At 30.8% G+C, this 18,261-nt stretch overlaps 1 protein-coding gene across 21 annotated transcripts; it reads left to right on the top strand.

Annotated features, from left to right (window-relative positions):
- Positions 1-3,144: 3,144 nt before the first annotated feature.
- LOC109794131 (exocyst complex component EXO70A1) lies at positions 3,145-17,937 on the top strand. 21 transcript variants are annotated; one of them, XM_083075730.1, is made up of 23 exons: positions 3,145-3,388; positions 3,607-3,658; positions 3,783-3,892; positions 4,070-4,121; positions 4,246-4,280; positions 4,388-4,433; positions 4,819-5,085; positions 5,190-5,289; positions 5,910-6,018; positions 6,942-7,147; positions 7,857-8,054; positions 8,164-8,627; positions 9,058-9,166; positions 9,586-9,602; positions 11,366-11,433; positions 11,590-11,690; positions 12,480-12,592; positions 12,728-12,825; positions 14,234-14,332; positions 15,463-16,101; positions 17,047-17,121; positions 17,288-17,384; positions 17,773-17,937. In XM_083075730.1, exons 12-15 carry the CDS (start codon positions 8,541-8,543, stop codon positions 11,408-11,410), a joined length of 258 nt encoding a protein of 85 aa, XP_082931856.1. In that variant the 5' UTR covers positions 3,145-3,388; positions 3,607-3,658; positions 3,783-3,892; positions 4,070-4,121; positions 4,246-4,280; positions 4,388-4,433; positions 4,819-5,085; positions 5,190-5,289; positions 5,910-6,018; positions 6,942-7,147; positions 7,857-8,054; positions 8,164-8,540; the 3' UTR covers positions 11,411-11,433; positions 11,590-11,690; positions 12,480-12,592; positions 12,728-12,825; positions 14,234-14,332; positions 15,463-16,101; positions 17,047-17,121; positions 17,288-17,384; positions 17,773-17,937. The 21 variants fall into 21 exon arrangements, with proteins under 21 accessions (XP_082931856.1, XP_082931857.1, XP_082931855.1 ...); XM_083075731.1 differs by lacking the exon at positions 12,480-12,592; XM_083075729.1 differs by having other exon boundaries at positions 11,590-12,592.
- The last annotated feature ends 324 nt before the right edge of the window (positions 17,938-18,261 follow it).

Here is an 18,261-nt window from a genome sequence, read left to right as displayed (position 1 = left end):
TGACGGATTTTTTTATTCATCATGAGAACATTTGGGGTATATGAATCCTGACAAGTTGTCCATGTCCCTGAATTTAAAAATTTCTGTTGCCCTTATTTAACGAGTAGTTTGATCGGCACATGATAAACATTAAACATATTGGTTGCCTTTATGTATGGATACTTTGATCGACATATGATGCATATGAGATTATAAACTTTTTATGGTTATCTCTGACCTGATGTCGAAAAATGTGGTTGTTTAATTAATATGATTTTTTTATTCATAAGAGAACGTGTGGTGTATATGAATCTTAAAAACTTGTTCATGTCCCTGAATTTAAAAATTATTGTAGCCTTTATTTAATGAGTAGTTTTAACGGCACATGATAAACATTAAACATATTGGTTGCCTTTATGTATGGATAATTTGATCGACATATGATGCATATAAGATTATAAACTTTTTAAGGTTATCTCTTACCTGATTGCGAAAAATGTAGTTGTTTAATTGATTAGTTTTCTGTTCATCAGGAGAACATGTGGGGTATATGAATACTAAAAAGTTGCCCATGTCCCTGAATTTAAAAATTTATGTAACCCTTATTTAATGAGTAGATTGATCAGTCTATGAGAACCTTAAACATCTTGGTTGCCTTTATGTATGGATACTTACATCGACATATGATGCATATGAGATTATAAATTTTTAAGTTTATCTCTTACCTGATGTCGAAAAATGTGGTTGTTTAATTGATATGAGCATTTATTCATCACGAGAACATGTGGGGTATATGAATCCTAAAAAGTTGTCAATGTCCCTGAATTTAAAAATTTATGTACCCCTTATTTAATGAGTAGTTTGATTGGTCTATGACAAACATTAAACGTCTTGGTTGCCTTTATGTATGGATACTTTGATCGGCATATGATGCATGTGAGATTATAAAATTTTTAAGGTTATCTCTTACTTGATGTCAGAAAAATGTGGTTGTTTAATTGATATGAGTTTTTTTATTCATCACGAGAACATGTGGGGTATATGAATCCTAAATAGTTCTCCATGTCTCTGAATTTAAAAGTTTATGTAGCTCTTATTTAACGAGAAGTTTGATCGGCACATGATATACATTAAACATATTTGTTGCCTTTATGTAGGGATACTTTAATCGACATATGATGCATATGAGATTATAAACATTTTAAGGTTATCTCTTACCTGATGTCGAAAAATGTGGTTACTTAATTGATGAGTTTTTTGTTCATCACGAGAACATGTGGAGTATTTGAATCCTAAAAAGTTGTCAATGTCCCTGAATTTAAAAATTTATGTAGCCCTTATTTAATGAGTAGTTTAATCAGTCTATCATAAACCTTAAACATCTTGGTTACCTTTATGTATGGATACTTTGATCGACATATGATGTATATGAAATTATAAACTTTTTAAGGTTATCTCTTACCTGATGTCGAAAAATGTGGTTGTTTAATTGATTTGAGTTGTTATTCATCACGAGAACATGTGAGGTATATGAATCCTAAAACGTTGTCTATGTCCCTGAATTTAAAAATTTATGTAGCCCTTATTTAATGAGTAGTTTGATCGCTACATGATAAACATTAAATATCTTGGTTGCCTTTATGTATGGACACTTTGATCGACATATGATGCATATGAGATTATAAACTTTTTAAGGTTATCTCTGACCTGGTGTTAAAAAATGTGGTTGTTTAATTGATGAGTTTTTTATTCATCACGAGAACATTTGGGGTATATGAATCTTGAGAAGTTGTCCATGTCCCTGAATTAAAAAATTTATGTTGCCCTTATTTAACGAGTAGTTTGATCGTCACATGATAAACATTATACATATTAGTTGCCTTTATGTATGGATACTTTGATCGACATATGATACATATGAGATTATAAACTTTTTAAGGTTATCTTTTACCTGATGTCGAAAAATGTGATTGTTTAATTGATATGAGTGTTTTATTCATCACGAGAACGTGTGAGGTATATGAATCTTAAAAAGTTGTCGATATCCCTGAATTGAAAAATTTATGTAACTCTTATTTAATGAGTAGTTTGATCAGTCTATGATAAACCTTAAACATCTTGGTTGCTTTTATGTACGGATACTTTGATCGACATATGATACATATGAGATTGAAAACTTTTTAAGGTTAGCTCTTACCTAATGTTGAAAAATGTGGTTGTTTAATTGATATGAGTTTTTTATTCATCACGATAACATGTGGGGTACATGAATCTTAAAAAGTTGTCTATGTCCCTGAATTTAAAAATATATGTAGCCCTTATGTAATGAGTAGTTTGATCGGCATGTGATAAACATAGGAGTATAAAACCTTTTAAGGATGTTCCTAACCCTGATGTCGAAAAAAGTGGTTGCATATCTATGCCTTGTAGTGGTGTTTGTCTGTGTGCTCTATACTTGTCTCAGTTTTATATGTGTGCTTGGTATTTATGTTTGTCTCTGTGTCTATTTGCATGTAATGTGTTTTTGTTTATGTCTCTCTGTGTGTATGCCTATCTTTGCCTTTGTGTGATTTATCGGTGTCTCAGTATTTAGATGTGTTTTTTTGTTTGTGTCCTTTATCTATGTGTTTGTATCTCTCTCGCTCTTTCTATGTGGGTCTGTCTATGACTTTGTTGGTGTGTGCTCATGTGTGGTCATGCCTTTGTGTATATGTGCATTTGTGTTTATGTTTGTGTGCACTTTGCCTCTATTTGTGTCTGTGTGCGTGCTCTATGTCTATGTTTAACTTTGTGTTTAGTGTGTTTGTATATATCTTTGTGTGTTTCTCTCCGTCTTGTGTTTGTGTTTGTATTCTGTGTGTTTGTGTTCTTTATCTTTGTGTCTATGTTTGTGTTCTATGTTTTTTTTTTTACTTATTTTATTTAATGATAAATAAAAAAAATAAAAAAACCTATTTTTCCTTTTTAATTAATTTTGTGAAGATTTATTTATTTTAAAACATGATAATATAAAAGATTATATATCATTATAAATTATAAATTGAAAATTAGAATATTTAATAGAAATATAACATAAATAATTTTAAAAAAAGTGAAATTCTTTAAATTCTTTAATGCGTCGTGACGTCTCTTCTCTCTATATAAATGTTGTGTCACTCTCTCCTTTGACTCTATATGTCTGACTCTCTTCTGAATCACTCTTAGGAGTCACTCTCTTCTCTTACTCATTTTCTTTCTGTGCGGTGCAAAAACCGGTGGATATGGGTATTACAGTTCCTCAATCTGATTACGTTGTGCAGATGGAAGTGATGTGTCACTCTCTCCTCTCACTTTATAATTATATGACTCTCTTCTCTCATTTCCATTCTCAAGAGTCACTCTCTTCACTTACTCTTCATTCATTTCCGGTGTAAGAGTTTCTCTTCGAAGAGTCACTCTCTTCTCTTACTCTTCATTCGTTTCCGGTGTCAAGAGTCTCTCTTCAAGAGTCTTTCTTCCATAGCACTTGTCTTCTAGACTCTTCTTTCCCTTTTCTTCTGTTTCTACATACTCTTTTTTCTTGTTCTTGTTTGTCTTTGTTACTAGTCAGAGTTTTTCTTTGATTTTTGTTCCTTTTGTGTGCTGCAGAAATCGGTGGACATGAACTTTACCGTTCTTCGCTGGTGACCTTCTTTAAAAGGTAGAAATTAAAGTGATGTTATGCACCGGTTCTTCTCTGTCTTTCAAATCAATTTTTTGTATCATTTATTTCAGATTCTTGTTTCATTTATTTCTCATTCATGTTTGTCTTTGTTATTGGCAAGGATTTTTCTTTCTGGTGACGTTGTGCAGATGGAAGGTAGAAAGGAAAGTGATGTTATCATTTCCATTCTCAAGAGTCACTCTCTTCTCTTACTCTTCATTCGTTTCCCGTGTAAGAGTTTCTCTTCGAAGAGTCTCTTCTCTCATTTCCATTGCCAAGAATCTCTCTTCAAGAGTCTTTCTTCGATAACACTTGCAGACTCTGTTTTTTTTGTTCTTGTTTGTTCTTTTTTGTTTTTGTTATTCGTGATAGTATTTCTTTAATTCTTGTTCTTGTTGTGTGGTGCAGAAACCGGTGGACATGAATTTTACCGTTCCTCGCTGGTGACCTTCTTTAAAAGGTAAAAATTAAAGTGATGTTATGCACAGCTTCTTCTCTATCTTTCAAATCAATTTCTTGTATCATTTATTTCAGATTCTTGTTTCATTTGTTTCTCATTCATGTTTGTCTTTGTTATTGGCAAGGGTTTTTCTTTCTGGTGATGTTGTGCAGATAGAAGGTAGAAAGTAAAGTGATGTTATCAACTGTTTGTGCTTCTCTACTTTTCAAATCAATTTCTCGTTTCTTTTTTTTTTTTAATTCTTGATTGTCTTTGTTGCTTGCTAGGGTTTTTCTCTTTGTTCCTCACTCTAGTGACCATGTGCCGATGAAGGTAAAAATTAAAGTCATGTAATGGTGATGTTATTGGTGAGTGTGTGCGTGGAGTGGTGGATTGATAAAATGTCCTTATTTTAGCAGATTTTTTTTTTTTTTACAAACGTGAATTGTGGATTGTGATTGTGTTTGTGATGAAGGATATTGATTTGTTTTAATTCCTAAAGAATAAGGAAATGACCGCGTAATTTGTTTTGGATAGTTTTAACTCTCTCTTCGTGCTAGTTAAAAAGAATTGATTTCCAACTATTTGAACTTGAGTTTTATCTCCTTTATTATAAAATGATGATGTCTGAGGGAATTGTACAATACCATGCTTCTATTTAATTTTTTATATTTAAGTGAAACTATTTCTTAAAGTTCAGTTTCCTTTTCGTTTGTAGGAAGGATAATGCTCAAGCTTGTGTACTTTTCACATATTTGACCTGATCGGAATTCTTTAAAGTTTGCAGCTTCCAATCCACCTTGAAGCAACTCTTTGAGGAATTTGAAAGTGTTGATGATTCTTCATTGCTAGGATCTGTAACAGTGCACATAATGGAAGCTTTGCAAACAAATTTAGATAGAAGATCAAAGCAGTATAAAGACCCTGCATTGACATATCTTTTTCTCATGAACAATGTTCATTATGTTGTCAGATTAGTTTGGAGGTATGTTTTCGACATTTTTGATTATCAATTTCTTTAAATCCCAATTTTATTGCATGTTTTGGTGGTTCAAAGTCTTTTTTCGTCTGAACTCTCTTCTATTCTAGGTCTGAAGACAAGGTTTTGCTTAGGTATGACTGGGTACAAATGACATGGGAGGATTGTTCAGCAGCATTCAAATCAATACAAAAGAAATACTTGGGCAAAGTCTTTTTCTAGTGACCTTACTGATTATTTCGTTGCAGCTTTCTTTTATGTCACTTGGATAATGATAATATATATTTAGTCCTTCTAAAATTATCGAAATTTCCTTTTAGTCTTGATTATTTTTTGTTCTATTCCAGTCGCCAAATTTAAAAATTTATCACTTTTAGTTCTCCAAGTACTTAGGTAGCGCTGGTCACTTGGATAATGATAACATATATTTATTCCCTCTAAAATTATCGAAATTTCCTTTTAGTCTGGATTCTTTTTTGTTCTATTCCAGTCACCAAATTTAAAAATTCATCAATTTTAGTCCTCCAAGTACTTAGGTAGCGCTTAAAAATTGTTTTAAGATGCTATTTAAACTACTTTTAAGATATAAAAAACTGCATTTCCAAATTTGTGGTACTAAAATAGGACAAAATTTTAGACTAGAAATGTTTTTGAAGGAATAGGAACAAAAACATATTTTACCCTTTTTTTTTTTGATAATAAATGTGTTCTATTAGATTGGTTTAATTTTTCCTGATGTTTGGTTTCATGGAAATGCTCTATTTATAGTTTTAACATTAATATTTGTTAAACTTGTGTATTTTTTTTAATTCTGATTCTTTTCTCGGCAGATTCTTCATTGCTTATCTATTCAGGGCCTTAGCTCATCAGGTGTTGGGAGTGGTACTGGTGGCGTCAATGGTGGAACTGGAAGCAGTAGTGGTGCTTCATTAAGGACAGGTAGCCTTTCAGTTGCTTCTTTATGAGTAATGTCTTTACTTGTTTTGACACGTCTACATGTATTGTGTATGAAATAATGAAGAGCTTCATTCAGAGGTATGACTTTTGAAATGCAAAATCATGAATCTTGATGCTATCTCTATTGTGTATTGGTTTCATAAATCTTAAGAGGTCAATTTGTAAAGTTTTATTTTATGTTCAGTGGTCATGACTTTTCTTATTTATCAGATAAAAGTTTTAGTGCCTATACATGTCAGTGACTTTTCACTTGCATTACTAATTTATTTGTAGTTTCCTTTTCAGTTGTCTATGAGACTACTAGTAGTAAAAGGCCTTTAATTTAATTATTATTCTTTTAAGATAGAATGCTCTATCATAAAATCATGAAATTTGTCTCGATCACCGAACTCCAAGTTTTTGGTCTTGTACTCTGACTTATGTTTTAACATTATTATGGTTGTTTTTGATAAATTGTGACTACCATGAAAGGGGACTACACTCTTGTTATTTCATGTATACGGACATTTTTTCTTTAAAAGTCTTACATAAAAGTTTGGAATCATACTATTGCCACTTTTAAATTATTTATAGCATTCAAGAGAAAAACTGTTTAGTAAATATAAAAAAAACCTCTGATAGGTGCTTCATCTCATTTATTGAAGCCAGTTTATTTCAATTAAGGCATTATAATTCTGTCATTAGAATGGGCCTGTGTTAGTGTCGTCTGCCATAGTGTTTACTTTCAACTTCTTATTGATAGAGGTTTACACTTTACACTAGTCACCACACTAGATGTTATATAGTTGACTATCATGATACATATTAGGTTTGGGTAGTTGTTTTCTTTCATTCATAAAACAAGAACAAGTCATTTTGCAGTAGTGTTATAATCTTGCAATGAACAATTTCCTTAAATTATACAGATTGAAACTCTTCTTAAAGGCAAAGCTTGCTTTGGAATAAAAGAGGCTGCAACTAGTTTGACAAAACATCTTGCACAAAGAGCCCAGGAGACCTTTGAAGAATTTGAAGTGACAATCGAGAAAGATTCTACAAAGACTGCAGTTACAGATGGAACTGTCCATCCTTTGACACACTCTGATTAACTATGTGATGTATTTTTTTTTGAGTAAGTTCAGTGTTTGAGTAAATTCTGTGTTGTCTGATCCCAATTTCGTAGCCATATCTTCTAACCTTTTTTGCCATGTTCATTGATGAGATGACAAATTTGTTGGTCATTATTTATTATCATTCCTTACATGTCAAAATTTTTAAAATTTATTTTACAGTTCTGATTTATTCTGCTCATGGACATTTTAGTGCATTCCTTTGTTAGATTTGCTGAGAGATTGACGAGCCATGTTACATGTTTGGTCACTTAGTTTCTAGGTGTTTCTTTTGTAGTTTTATTGAAAGGATATCTTATTGATAGAATTGGTTCAAAATCTAAAGGAAAGAATTAATTTTTATTGATGAACCTGAAATACCAAATGTTGTGCCATTGTGGTAGCAGCCTTAGGATATAGGGTATAACTAGAAAATAATGAGTGATTAGGTCTGTCTTGAGCCAATCAAATATTTTCAACTCTTTGAACTTGAATTTTATTTTCCATATTATAAAATGATGATGTCTATGAGGGAATTGAGCAATCCCATTATTCTATTTTATTTTTTTATATTTATGAGAAACCGTTTCTTAAAGTTCAATTTTCATTACTTTTGTAAGAAGGATAATGCTATACTCTTCTCTGATGTGTGTGGGTAATTTTTTTCAGGATCTTTATCGTAGATCTGATGTTCACATATTTGACCTGATCAAAATTCTATAAACTTTGCAGCTATCAATCCACCTTGAAGCAACGTTTTCTGGAATTTGAAAGTGGTGATGATTCTTCACAGCTAGCATATGTAACTGTGTGAATAATGCATGCTTTGCAAACCAATTTAGATGGAAAATCAGAGCAGTATAAAGACCCTGCATTAACACATGTTTTTCTCATGAACAATATTTATTATATTGTAAGATGGGGTTTGAGGTATGTATTCGACATATTTTGGTTATGAATTTCTTTAAATCACAATTTTTTTTTTTGCATATTTTGGTTGTTGAAAGTCTTTTTTCCTCTTAACCCTCTTCTGTTCTAGGTCTGAGGCCAAGGATTTGCCTGGGGATGACTGAAGCCAAGGTCTGAAGCCAACGACATAGGAGGATTGTTCAGTAGCATGCAAATCAATAAAAAAGAAAAGGTCTTGTTCTAGTGACCTTGCTGACCATTACATGTCTTGCAGCTTTCTTAGATGTCAGTTGGATAATAATAAAACATGTTTAGCCCCTTTAAAATTATCAAAATATATTTTGGTTATGAATTTCTTTAAATCACAATTTTTTTTACATGTTTTGGTGTTTGAAAGCCTTTTTTCCTCTTCACCCTTTTCTGTTCTTGGTCTGAGGCCAAGGATTTGCTAGGGGATAACTGAAGCCAAGGTCTGAAGCCAACGACATAGGAGAGTTGTTCAGCAGCATGCAAATCAATAAAATAGAAATGCTTGGGCAAAGGTCTTGTTCTAGTGCATGTCTTACAGCTTTCTTAGATGTCACTTGGATAATGGTAAAATATGTTTAGCCCCTCTAAATTGATCAAAATTCGCTTTTATTCTCTTTAATTATTTTTTCGTCCTATTTCAGTCCCCTAAATTTAGAAATGCATCACTTTATTCCTCCAAGTACATTGGTAATGCTCAAAAATGGTTTTAAGTAGCTATTTAAACTACTTTGAAGATAAAAAAACTGTGCATTCCAAAATTTCAGGGACTAAAATAAGATAATTTTAGAAGGACTAAAACTGAACTTGAAATTTTTTGGAGGGAATAGGAACAAAAACTGATTTTACCCGTTTGTTTTTGATAATGAAGGTGTTCTAGTAGATTGATTTGTTTTTTCTTGATGTTTTGTTTGATGCGAACGCTCTATTTCTTATAAACGTTAATATTTGTTAAAGTTGTCTATTTTTTTTTTAATTTTTATTCTTTTCACGGCAGATTCATCAGTGCTTATCTATTCAGGGCCTTTGCCCATCAGGTGGCAGGAGTGATACTGGTGGCGGCGATGGTGGAACTGGAAGCAGTAGTGGTGCTTCATTAAGGACAGGTAGCCTTTCAGTTGCTTCTTTATGAGTAATGTCTTTACTTGTTTTGACACGTCTACATGTAATGTGTTATCAGGTTTAAGAAATTTAATGTTATGTTTGAGGAACTCCATTAGAGATAATCTTAGTGGACAGCTTCTGACATCCATCTGCTAGTGTCTCTCAGGCCTGCAGTTGCTGAAGTCTTGTTGGTAGCCTATAGATCGTTTGTCAATCGTTTTGGGTGGGTTCTCATTTTAATTTATGTCATTCCTATTTAATATGTGGGGGAATAATTGTATCCATGAATATGAAATGATGTCTTTTTCCCCTTCGAAACAAAAATACATTTACTTATGTTTGCTTTTGATGCCTTGTGGTTTTTGTATGATTTATTAGTACCTTGCAATAAGTGCATAATTGGGAACCTACTGTGTCGCAGGCCTCTTGTGGAGACTGGTAAGAATCCTCAGAAATACATCAAATACACAACAGAAGATCTAGACCATATGTTGGTTAAATTTTTTGAAGGAAAAAAGATGAGTGAAACAAAGCGGTAAAATAATTGCTGATAACTTAAGATAGTTCTATTTTAAATTTAGCGTGATGGTATTTGGCGGTTATTGGTTAATGCCTTTATTTTGCATTGGTTTCTTTTCTCAATCTCACTTGTTCTAATTCACCAGGTTGTATTTGGTAGCTGAAAAGGAGTTATAGTTTGTTTTTTGTGTGATAAGATGGTGAATGATTTTGTATAGTTTGCTTGATTTGCTGCTTGAGTTGTTAGGGTGTGTTTGGAAACTCGTTTATAGAAGTTTTGCATTTTTCAATGTATAAAGGTTGAAGCTATGCCAGTGTTGGATTGATGTTGAATATAGGTTAAAGTCAATGGAATTGATATATAGTATTGAAGGGAAATGTATTTCTGCCACGGGTACTAGTTTGTGATTTTAGCAGTCTTGAGGGCAACTGCATGTAACAAGGAATTGGTGTAATATTCTGGCATAAAATTTCATTTAGGATTTTTTAATTTATATTTCTCGAAGCCACAGCCATATAAGAGTGTAAACTCCTCAAATTGTCTTGGAATAGGAATACTTGTGCCAAAATGATTGGTTGACGAAACTAGCCAAAGTTTTGCCCGGTCTTAATGTTTATCAATCTATATTTATATCTATAATACTATTAATAAAAGGAATTTCTTGATTGATATTCTCTTTTATCTTTTTCACTAATAATAGTTAATAAGCATTTATTTATAAATTTAATTATTATTTTTATTTTGGGTATAATATCATATTTTTCACTGCATGTGAAATATTAATGAAAGACAGTTTTCCTTTGGATGTTTAATATAGCATACTCATTACTGGTTGAAAAGGTAGTTGATATTTCTTTTTTTAATTCTTACAAATGTGAACTGTGGTTTGCGATTGTGTCTGATGAGAGGTATTTATTTATTTTTAATTGCTAAAGAACAAGGAAGTAATGTCATATTGTCATGATATGTTATGGATAGCTCTTTTAACTCTCTTCGAGTTCTTGCATGTTGTGTTTTAAGTGTCGGGACTTGGGTTGGGGTGGGGTGTGATATTGCATGTTGTTAAGTAGCTCAAAATTGTTTTCTGTCATGTGGGTGGACTTATTGATCAAGCGAGTAATTTGATTTTAAACTTTTAAGATTATTTCTCTACTTTGTATGGACTTGTTGGATTAACAAAGTGGGTAATTATTTTTTCAAGATTTTTTCATTAGATTGAATGTTGAGTTGTTTAATTGGTGAAATAGCTAGTTAGAATTTCAAGATTCTTTCATTCTTTGCATGTGGACCTGCAGATTTTTTGAGTGAGAATGTTGTGATGTATTTACTGTATTTTAATGGAATCAGAATTCCTGAATAAAAGTTCTGTTATATATGTCTACATTTAGGCAACAAATTATAATTTGTAGAGACTTTAGTGGTTTATTTATTTATTTATTATTATCTGCTCTTAAAATAACTCTAGTTTTGTTTTTAATTGATTTTCTGTACATGTTATAAGATCAGATTATAGTTCTGAGATCTAAATTCTGATTGGATATAAATTGAGTTTCTTCTGTTCAAGAGTTGGAATAATATCCCATCGATTGTAACAAACTACATTTTGTACCTGGGCATTGCATGTTTATGTTTATTTAGTTCTTATGCTATTAATCACATTTACAAATCTCCAATCTTGCAGATATCAGCCTTGAGGTGTCCAGTTAGGTTGAGGTTTATGTGTTAACATGGGTTAGGCATATAATAAAGGTAAAATGGTCTTTGTGAAAAGTTAGAAGATAAAATGAAGGTACATTGTCTTTTATGGTAAACTGCCAACAGTGATGTTACATTTTTTTATGCTTGTATTTTTGTACATGTGTGTTGTTTAGGAGAGTTTTGTGTATAGATTTTCTTTTGTATCAGGTACTGAAGGCACCATACGGCAGTTGTTTGAAGGTCACCATATTATATATCGAATGCATCAATTTTTGATTATAAATCAACAAGAGAAGAATCATTTTATGGCAAGTATTTTAAAACTCTATTGTCTACTGCATGAATCTCAGAACTTATGCAATTTTTAAAAGTGAGAACATTGAATAGAAACATAACAGAAATACTCTTAACAAAACAAAGTGAAACCTTTTAAACTTGTTATACCAAAGTTATATTTTTAAAATTTAGAGGATAAAAAATTAAAAATAAACTGAAATAGGATATTTAAATTCTAATTTAGTTTTTATTTTATTTTTTAAAAATTAAATTATTAGGAACATCATAAAAATATCTTATTTTTATTCCTCTTAATGAACATTTATTAATTTTTATAAAGTTTGAGAATTTAATTAAAAAAAAATATTTGTATTCTTTTTAAATAGCAATTATTAATATAATTTCACCAAATAATCCAGATTAGAATAAAGAAAGTTATAAGAATAAAAAATATTTTAATATTTAAAACTTTGAATAGATGGTTACTTAAGTTGCAATTTTTACCAAATTTTATGAACAAAACATTTAATAGTGTTAAATTACTAATAATCAAAAGAAATTCTTCAACAAAACAAGTCTTTTACGTTTTCCCTTTTGCATTTAACAAATTTAAAGTTGCTTCTATCGTGCTAGCATTTTCCTTGATCACCGTCTCCAACTCTTCTTTCTCTATTTATAATTGTTTCATGTGTGTCTTCTGCTTTCACATCATTTGTTCAGGTTTTGATACTATCAAGAGTCTCTATTTCTTCAACTTTCTCTATTTATAATTGTTTCATGTGTGTCTATGTGTGTCTTCTGCTTTCACATCATTTGTTCAGGTTTTGACACTATCAAGAGTCTCTCTATTTCTTCAATAGCAACTGTACGCATGAATGTCTCCTCTTCCGATAAATGTCATCATTATACTTCTCCATTTGTTTCGTCTCTACAAGTTAGATTCTGCTTTGCAATTTCTTGTTTCATTTCTTGTTATTATTGTTTCATTTTTTGTTTATTTTCTTGTTTGTTTTGGTCAATCACCAGAGTTTTTCTTTATATGTTTTGATGTTCATTTTGTGTGGTGCAGCAGCAGGTGCAAATGGATGTTACAGTTCCTTGTTCCGGTGACCTTGTGTCGATAGGAGGTAGATATTATATGATGGGTTGTTAATGGTGATGTAATCGGTGAGTGTGTGGAGTGATGTAAACAAATGTCTTTGTTTTAATTGATTTTTTTTTTAATTTTACAAGTGATAATTGTGATTTGCGACTATGTTTGGGATGAGTGTTATTTTCAATTTTTTTTTATTTGATAAAGATTTAGGAAGCAATGACATAATATGATGAATAATTCTGTTATATCAATGCTGGCCATGTACTTCTTTTAGTTAGCTATATTCTTCTAGCTGTATTATATCCTATTTGTGTTCCTATTGGTATCAGTAATACCAAAAAACTAGCACATTCATAGGATTTCTTGTACACAACCAAATAAATTAATAAAGCATCATGTATCAGGTAAAACATTTTTCCCCATTTTACTCAAATATATGAAGCGACCATTTTAATGCACCACACACACCAGTCATAGACCAACTAAAAAATGTTAAACGACCTATCATAACATATATTCAAACTAATCATACTCACAATAGCTGAAATGTTAAAAAATAGTATAGTAATTACAATGTCTTGCCTTGCAAGGAGTTTTAGTGAGCGTTGCGTCTGTCAATCTTCAATCTTCTCTGCTTCCTAGGTGGAGGTAAAAGTTGATCCTCAAGATGTGGAAACATCCTTCCTTGATTTCTCACCCATGTATCGCAACAGCCTTTGATGGATTCTATATTTAATTCCAAGTCATCTTTCCCGCCTACTTTTTTCAAGAAAACAAAAAAATAAAATGAATAGTTTATTGATCTTTTATAATAACAAAATTTAAATTAGTAGAGAAATAAAATAAATCATTTTTTATTAGTCAATTATTGTCCCAGACTATAAACCATAAGTATAAATGAAAAGATTATGATTGCATATTGCAGAATTGAAAAAATGACTTAATACAGCATTATCACATTGAATATTTAAGATTCTCATAAGCCTCTAACCAAATACTATGCAAGTGTTATCTTATGCTCTATTTCCCTCTCAAGTTTAATGATGATATGATGATATTGTTAGGTCTATTAAGTTGTATTTATCTTTTCAAATAAATTCCTTTGGACATGAGAAATATTCAATAAGTTACATATATAATTTATTTGTTTGTGTAATTTGTATATTCACACACACAAATGTGTGTATATATATATATATAATTATCATTTTCCTTGATATAAAGTATAAACAATCACATTTATTTAAATTATAATCCCTTCACTAAAGTTGGAAAAAAAAATATTATTCGCTAATCATTAATTACTAATAGTAACATTACCAACACACTACTCTCTTCGGTTGCACACATAGAGTAAGAGTATTTTTTGGTAAATATAGATTTTAACACCTAAAGAGTTGTTTTGCTAGATTGATTGTTGTTGGAGATTTGGTAATTCATAAGCAGATTTGGCCAAAGATGACTATTATCTTTTGACAGAAGGGCTACGGAATGAGGATGAGAAGTTTGTTGATCAAGATGTTCTTAAAAAGCATCTCTGGTTTAAACTTACTAAATAATAAAGTATTGTATAATCAGGTACGATTTTTTCTTTTAGCCTTTTTGAAAAGAAGTAAGTTGTATGTGTTTTGATGATGTGTAATATATTCTACTTTTTATTTTCAGATTTAGTTCAAGTTATTTTCTGTGCAAACCTTGGATAAATAGTTGAAGAATAATTCAATACATTAAGCATTTTTAATTGTAATTCAGACATTGTCCAGAAGTCAGTTATCTTTATTATCTTTTATTTATGGAAAATAAAAATAGGTATTCTTCTATTTACAAACAAAAATTAATTTTAAATTTGATTTTATAGAATTTCCATCAACCTACCTAAAATATGTTTTTATCCCTAAATAAAATAAACGAATCAAAAACAACTTTTTATCCTTTTAATTATTTTTGTGAAGTTTTTATTTTTTGTTAAAAATGATGACAATGTAAAAGATTATATGTTGTGCTAAAGTATAAATCGAAAATAAAAATATTGAATAAAATCATAACATAATCAATTTAACAAAATAAAGTGAAACTTTCTAAATTGAAACGTCAAAGTTATATTTTTAAATTTTAGAAAATAAAAAAATAAAAAATAAAAATAAAATATTTAAATTCCAATTAAATTTGAATTTGAATTTTAATAAATTGAAATATTAAGAGCATCATTAAAATATTTTATTTTTATTAAGTTAAAGAATACTTATTAATTTTAAAAATTTGAGACTTAAAATATAAATGTTAAAAATTTCACCAAATAATTCATATTAGAATAAGTAAAATTATAAAAATAAATGTTAATATTTTAATATCTATACAGGGACATTACATTTTTATTTTAAAAAAATTATTTTTTTATTCCGCTTTCCGTCCCTTTGCTCTTTATATATAAATGTTGTCACTCTCTTCTCACTCTTCATTCGTTTTCCTTGTCAAGAGTCACTCTCTTCTCTCACTCTTCATTCGTTTCCAATGTCAGTCTCTCTTGAGTCTCTGTTTCGAAGAGTTTCTGTTTCTTCGATAGCACTGCCACACGTTGGTTAGATGTGAAGACTCATCTTTTCCTTTTCTTCTGGTTCTGCAATTCAGACTGCTTTTAAAAGTCTTTGTTTCGAAGAGTCTTTGTTATTTGTGAGTTTTTCTTTGATTGTTCTTTTTGTGTGGTGCAGCAACCCGTGGATATGCTTTTCTTTGATTTTTGTTACTCGTCAGAGTTTCTGGGTTCTCTTCAGTTGCATCCTCTGTTCTCCGCTTCTTCAAGAACGGAATAACTACAGAAGTTGAAGAACACGCACAAATAAAAGTATAACCTCTCTTATGCAAGGGAAACACTTGTGTCTCTGGGACCCTTGTGGTCATTTTCTCCTTGCACTACCAAGGCTGCCATAGGAAAGTCAAGAAAACATTTTTCAACAATTCAATGCTGCACTCCTTCTTGATTGAAATTGAAAAGCTATTCGATGTTTCGATAGTTGTAATTGTTTTCTTTCCTCAAAACTCAAGAAAAGACGTTCTTGTTGAAATTCTTGAATGTGTATTTTATTTTTTTCTTTGTTCAGTTGCATTTTAACCACATTTAGAAATTACATTCTTTCTAACTTTTGTGTAATTGGTAAATCATATTTTGATTTTTTTCTTTATATTTTTATTATTTTGTTGTTGAAGTAGTTCCTTTTAGAGAAGTGGCTTTTATCTTCTGTGTTTTTTCTCATTATTTCAATCGGATGCAAGAATCCGAAAATCTATTTGTCATATGGAACAGACGCGAGAAGATGCAGTGGCATTACCATCGTATAAGACTGTCTAAGGTTTTGCTCATTTGTCCTTGTCTGATTTAGGGTTGTCTCTATGTTTGTCTTTATTTGTGTATGTGTGCTTTATTTGTCACTGTTTGTTTTTGTGTCTGTTTGTGTCTTTATCTATCTGTGCTTGCATCTCTCTCACTCCCTCTGCGTGGGTGTTTCTGTGACTTTTGTGGGAGTTTGCTTGTGCGTGTGGTCATGCCTCTATGTCTATAAATGCATTTGTGTTTTATGTTTGTGGGTGCTACTATATAATTGAATTTAAAGAGGGATTTAAATTATATTTCAGTTCTTTATAACTCACTTTAGACGAGTTCTACATTGAACAAGTGAATCAAATGGTATACCGTGGTCCATTTCTTTTTGACGTGATCTTCACATGTTGCCCCTTGATGAGAGTAGGAAGATAAATAAAATGAAGAGCATAGATAAGAAAAACGAAAAAGGAGGTGTAGGTAGTGATGGTGAAAAGAAAATACCTTTGGGTTTTAGTATATGTTTTATTTTTCTTTCATTCTTTGTAATTTTGTGTATCTTCTTTCTATATTGATTTTGTTGCCTGGTTGTTTATGGGTTCCATATTTGTCTTGAGGTTGAAGCTTTGGTCATGTGAATAAGGAGGATTTCAATTTTGAACATTTCAGTAATCCACTCAGAAAATCTTTCAAAGTTGAACTCTCATTATTAGAAAGGGTGTATGTAGTCACAGATTAAAGTGTCAAAAAGAATTTTGAAGACATACTCTTGTTTTGAAGGGGTTTCTTTCTTTCTTCAAGTATCAGGTTTTGTGTTTGTTGCTGTAGTATTATTCTAAATAGTAGTGAAAAAGGTTACTTAAGTTGCATGCTTATCTTCATGTAAAATTCCATTATCAATTTTGCTTGTGATATTATATATATATATATATATATAATGATCCTAATTTGTTGTATATTTGTTGTTTAATTTTAGGTGATAGATCAATGCAATTGATCTAAAGAACATGCACAAGCGAAAGCTTGAGACAGTGAGTTTGTTGCAACCAAGGTTATTTTAATGCTAAAATAATGTCCTTATTTTATTTTATTTTATTTGCATTTGTTATGCTCTTTTAAATCTCTAGCTAGTCTCATGATAGGGTTATGTTGTAATTCAAAATAGTTAATATTGTTTTAGTTTATACTAATTTATTCCAAAGCCTCAATGGATCCAGACCTGAATTATGGGAGGAGGAACAGCCTTGATGCTGTGCTCATGTAGTGTTTGAAAGCTTGTGTTGAGTTTTTTCGAAGAGGATTGTGATTGTGAAGGTAAAAGCCACTGCACCATTGCAGATTAGAATACACAAAGTTATAAGAATAAAAATAATCACAAGAAATTATAATTGTCCCCAACCCTTCTTTCTCTCTATTTATAATTGTTTCATGTGTGTCTGCTTTCACATCATTCGTTCAGAGGTTTTATACTAGAGTCTCACCATTTCTTCAATAGCAACTGCACGCATGAATGTCTCCTCTTCCGTTAAATGTCATCATTCTTCTTTTTCGTTTTCTTTTGTCTCTAGAATTTAGATTTTGCTTTGCCATTTCTTGTTTCATTTCTTTCTATTATTATTTCATTTTTTTATTTTCTTGTTTGTTTTGGTTACTCACCAGGTTTTTTCTTTGTATGTTTTGATGTTCTTTTTGTGTGATGCAGTAACATGTGGAAATGGATCAGTTCCTTGCTCTGGTGACCTTGCGTCAATAGGAGGTAGAAATTAAATGATGGGTTGTTAATGATGATGTAATCGGGCTGGAGTGATGCAAATAAATGTCTTTGTTTTAATTGATTTTTCCTTTTTTAATTTTACAAGTGAGAATTGTGATTTACGACTATGTTTGGGATGAATGGTATTTACAAATTTATTTTATTTCCTAAAGATTTAGGAAACAATGACATAATATGATATGGATAATTCTGTTATATCAATGTTGGGCATGTACTTTTAAATACCTGTGGAAATGGATGTTTTCCTCGCTCTGGTGACCTTGTGTCGATAGGAGGTGGAAATTAAATGATGTGTTGTTAATGGTTATATAATCGAGTTGGAAATTAAATGATGTGTTGTTAATGGTTATATAATCGGTGAGTGTGTGTAGAGTGATGTAGACAAATGTCTTTATTTTAATTGATTTTTCTGTTATT

This window comes from Cajanus cajan, chromosome 5, assembly GCF_000230855.2.
Source record: "Cajanus cajan strain Asha chromosome 5, NIPB_CcT2T_4, whole genome shotgun sequence".
NCBI classification, from domain to species: Eukaryota; Viridiplantae; Streptophyta; class Magnoliopsida; order Fabales; family Fabaceae; genus Cajanus; species Cajanus cajan.
Note: the sequence above shows the minus strand (reverse complement) of the source record. Positions and strands in the feature narration are given on the sequence as shown.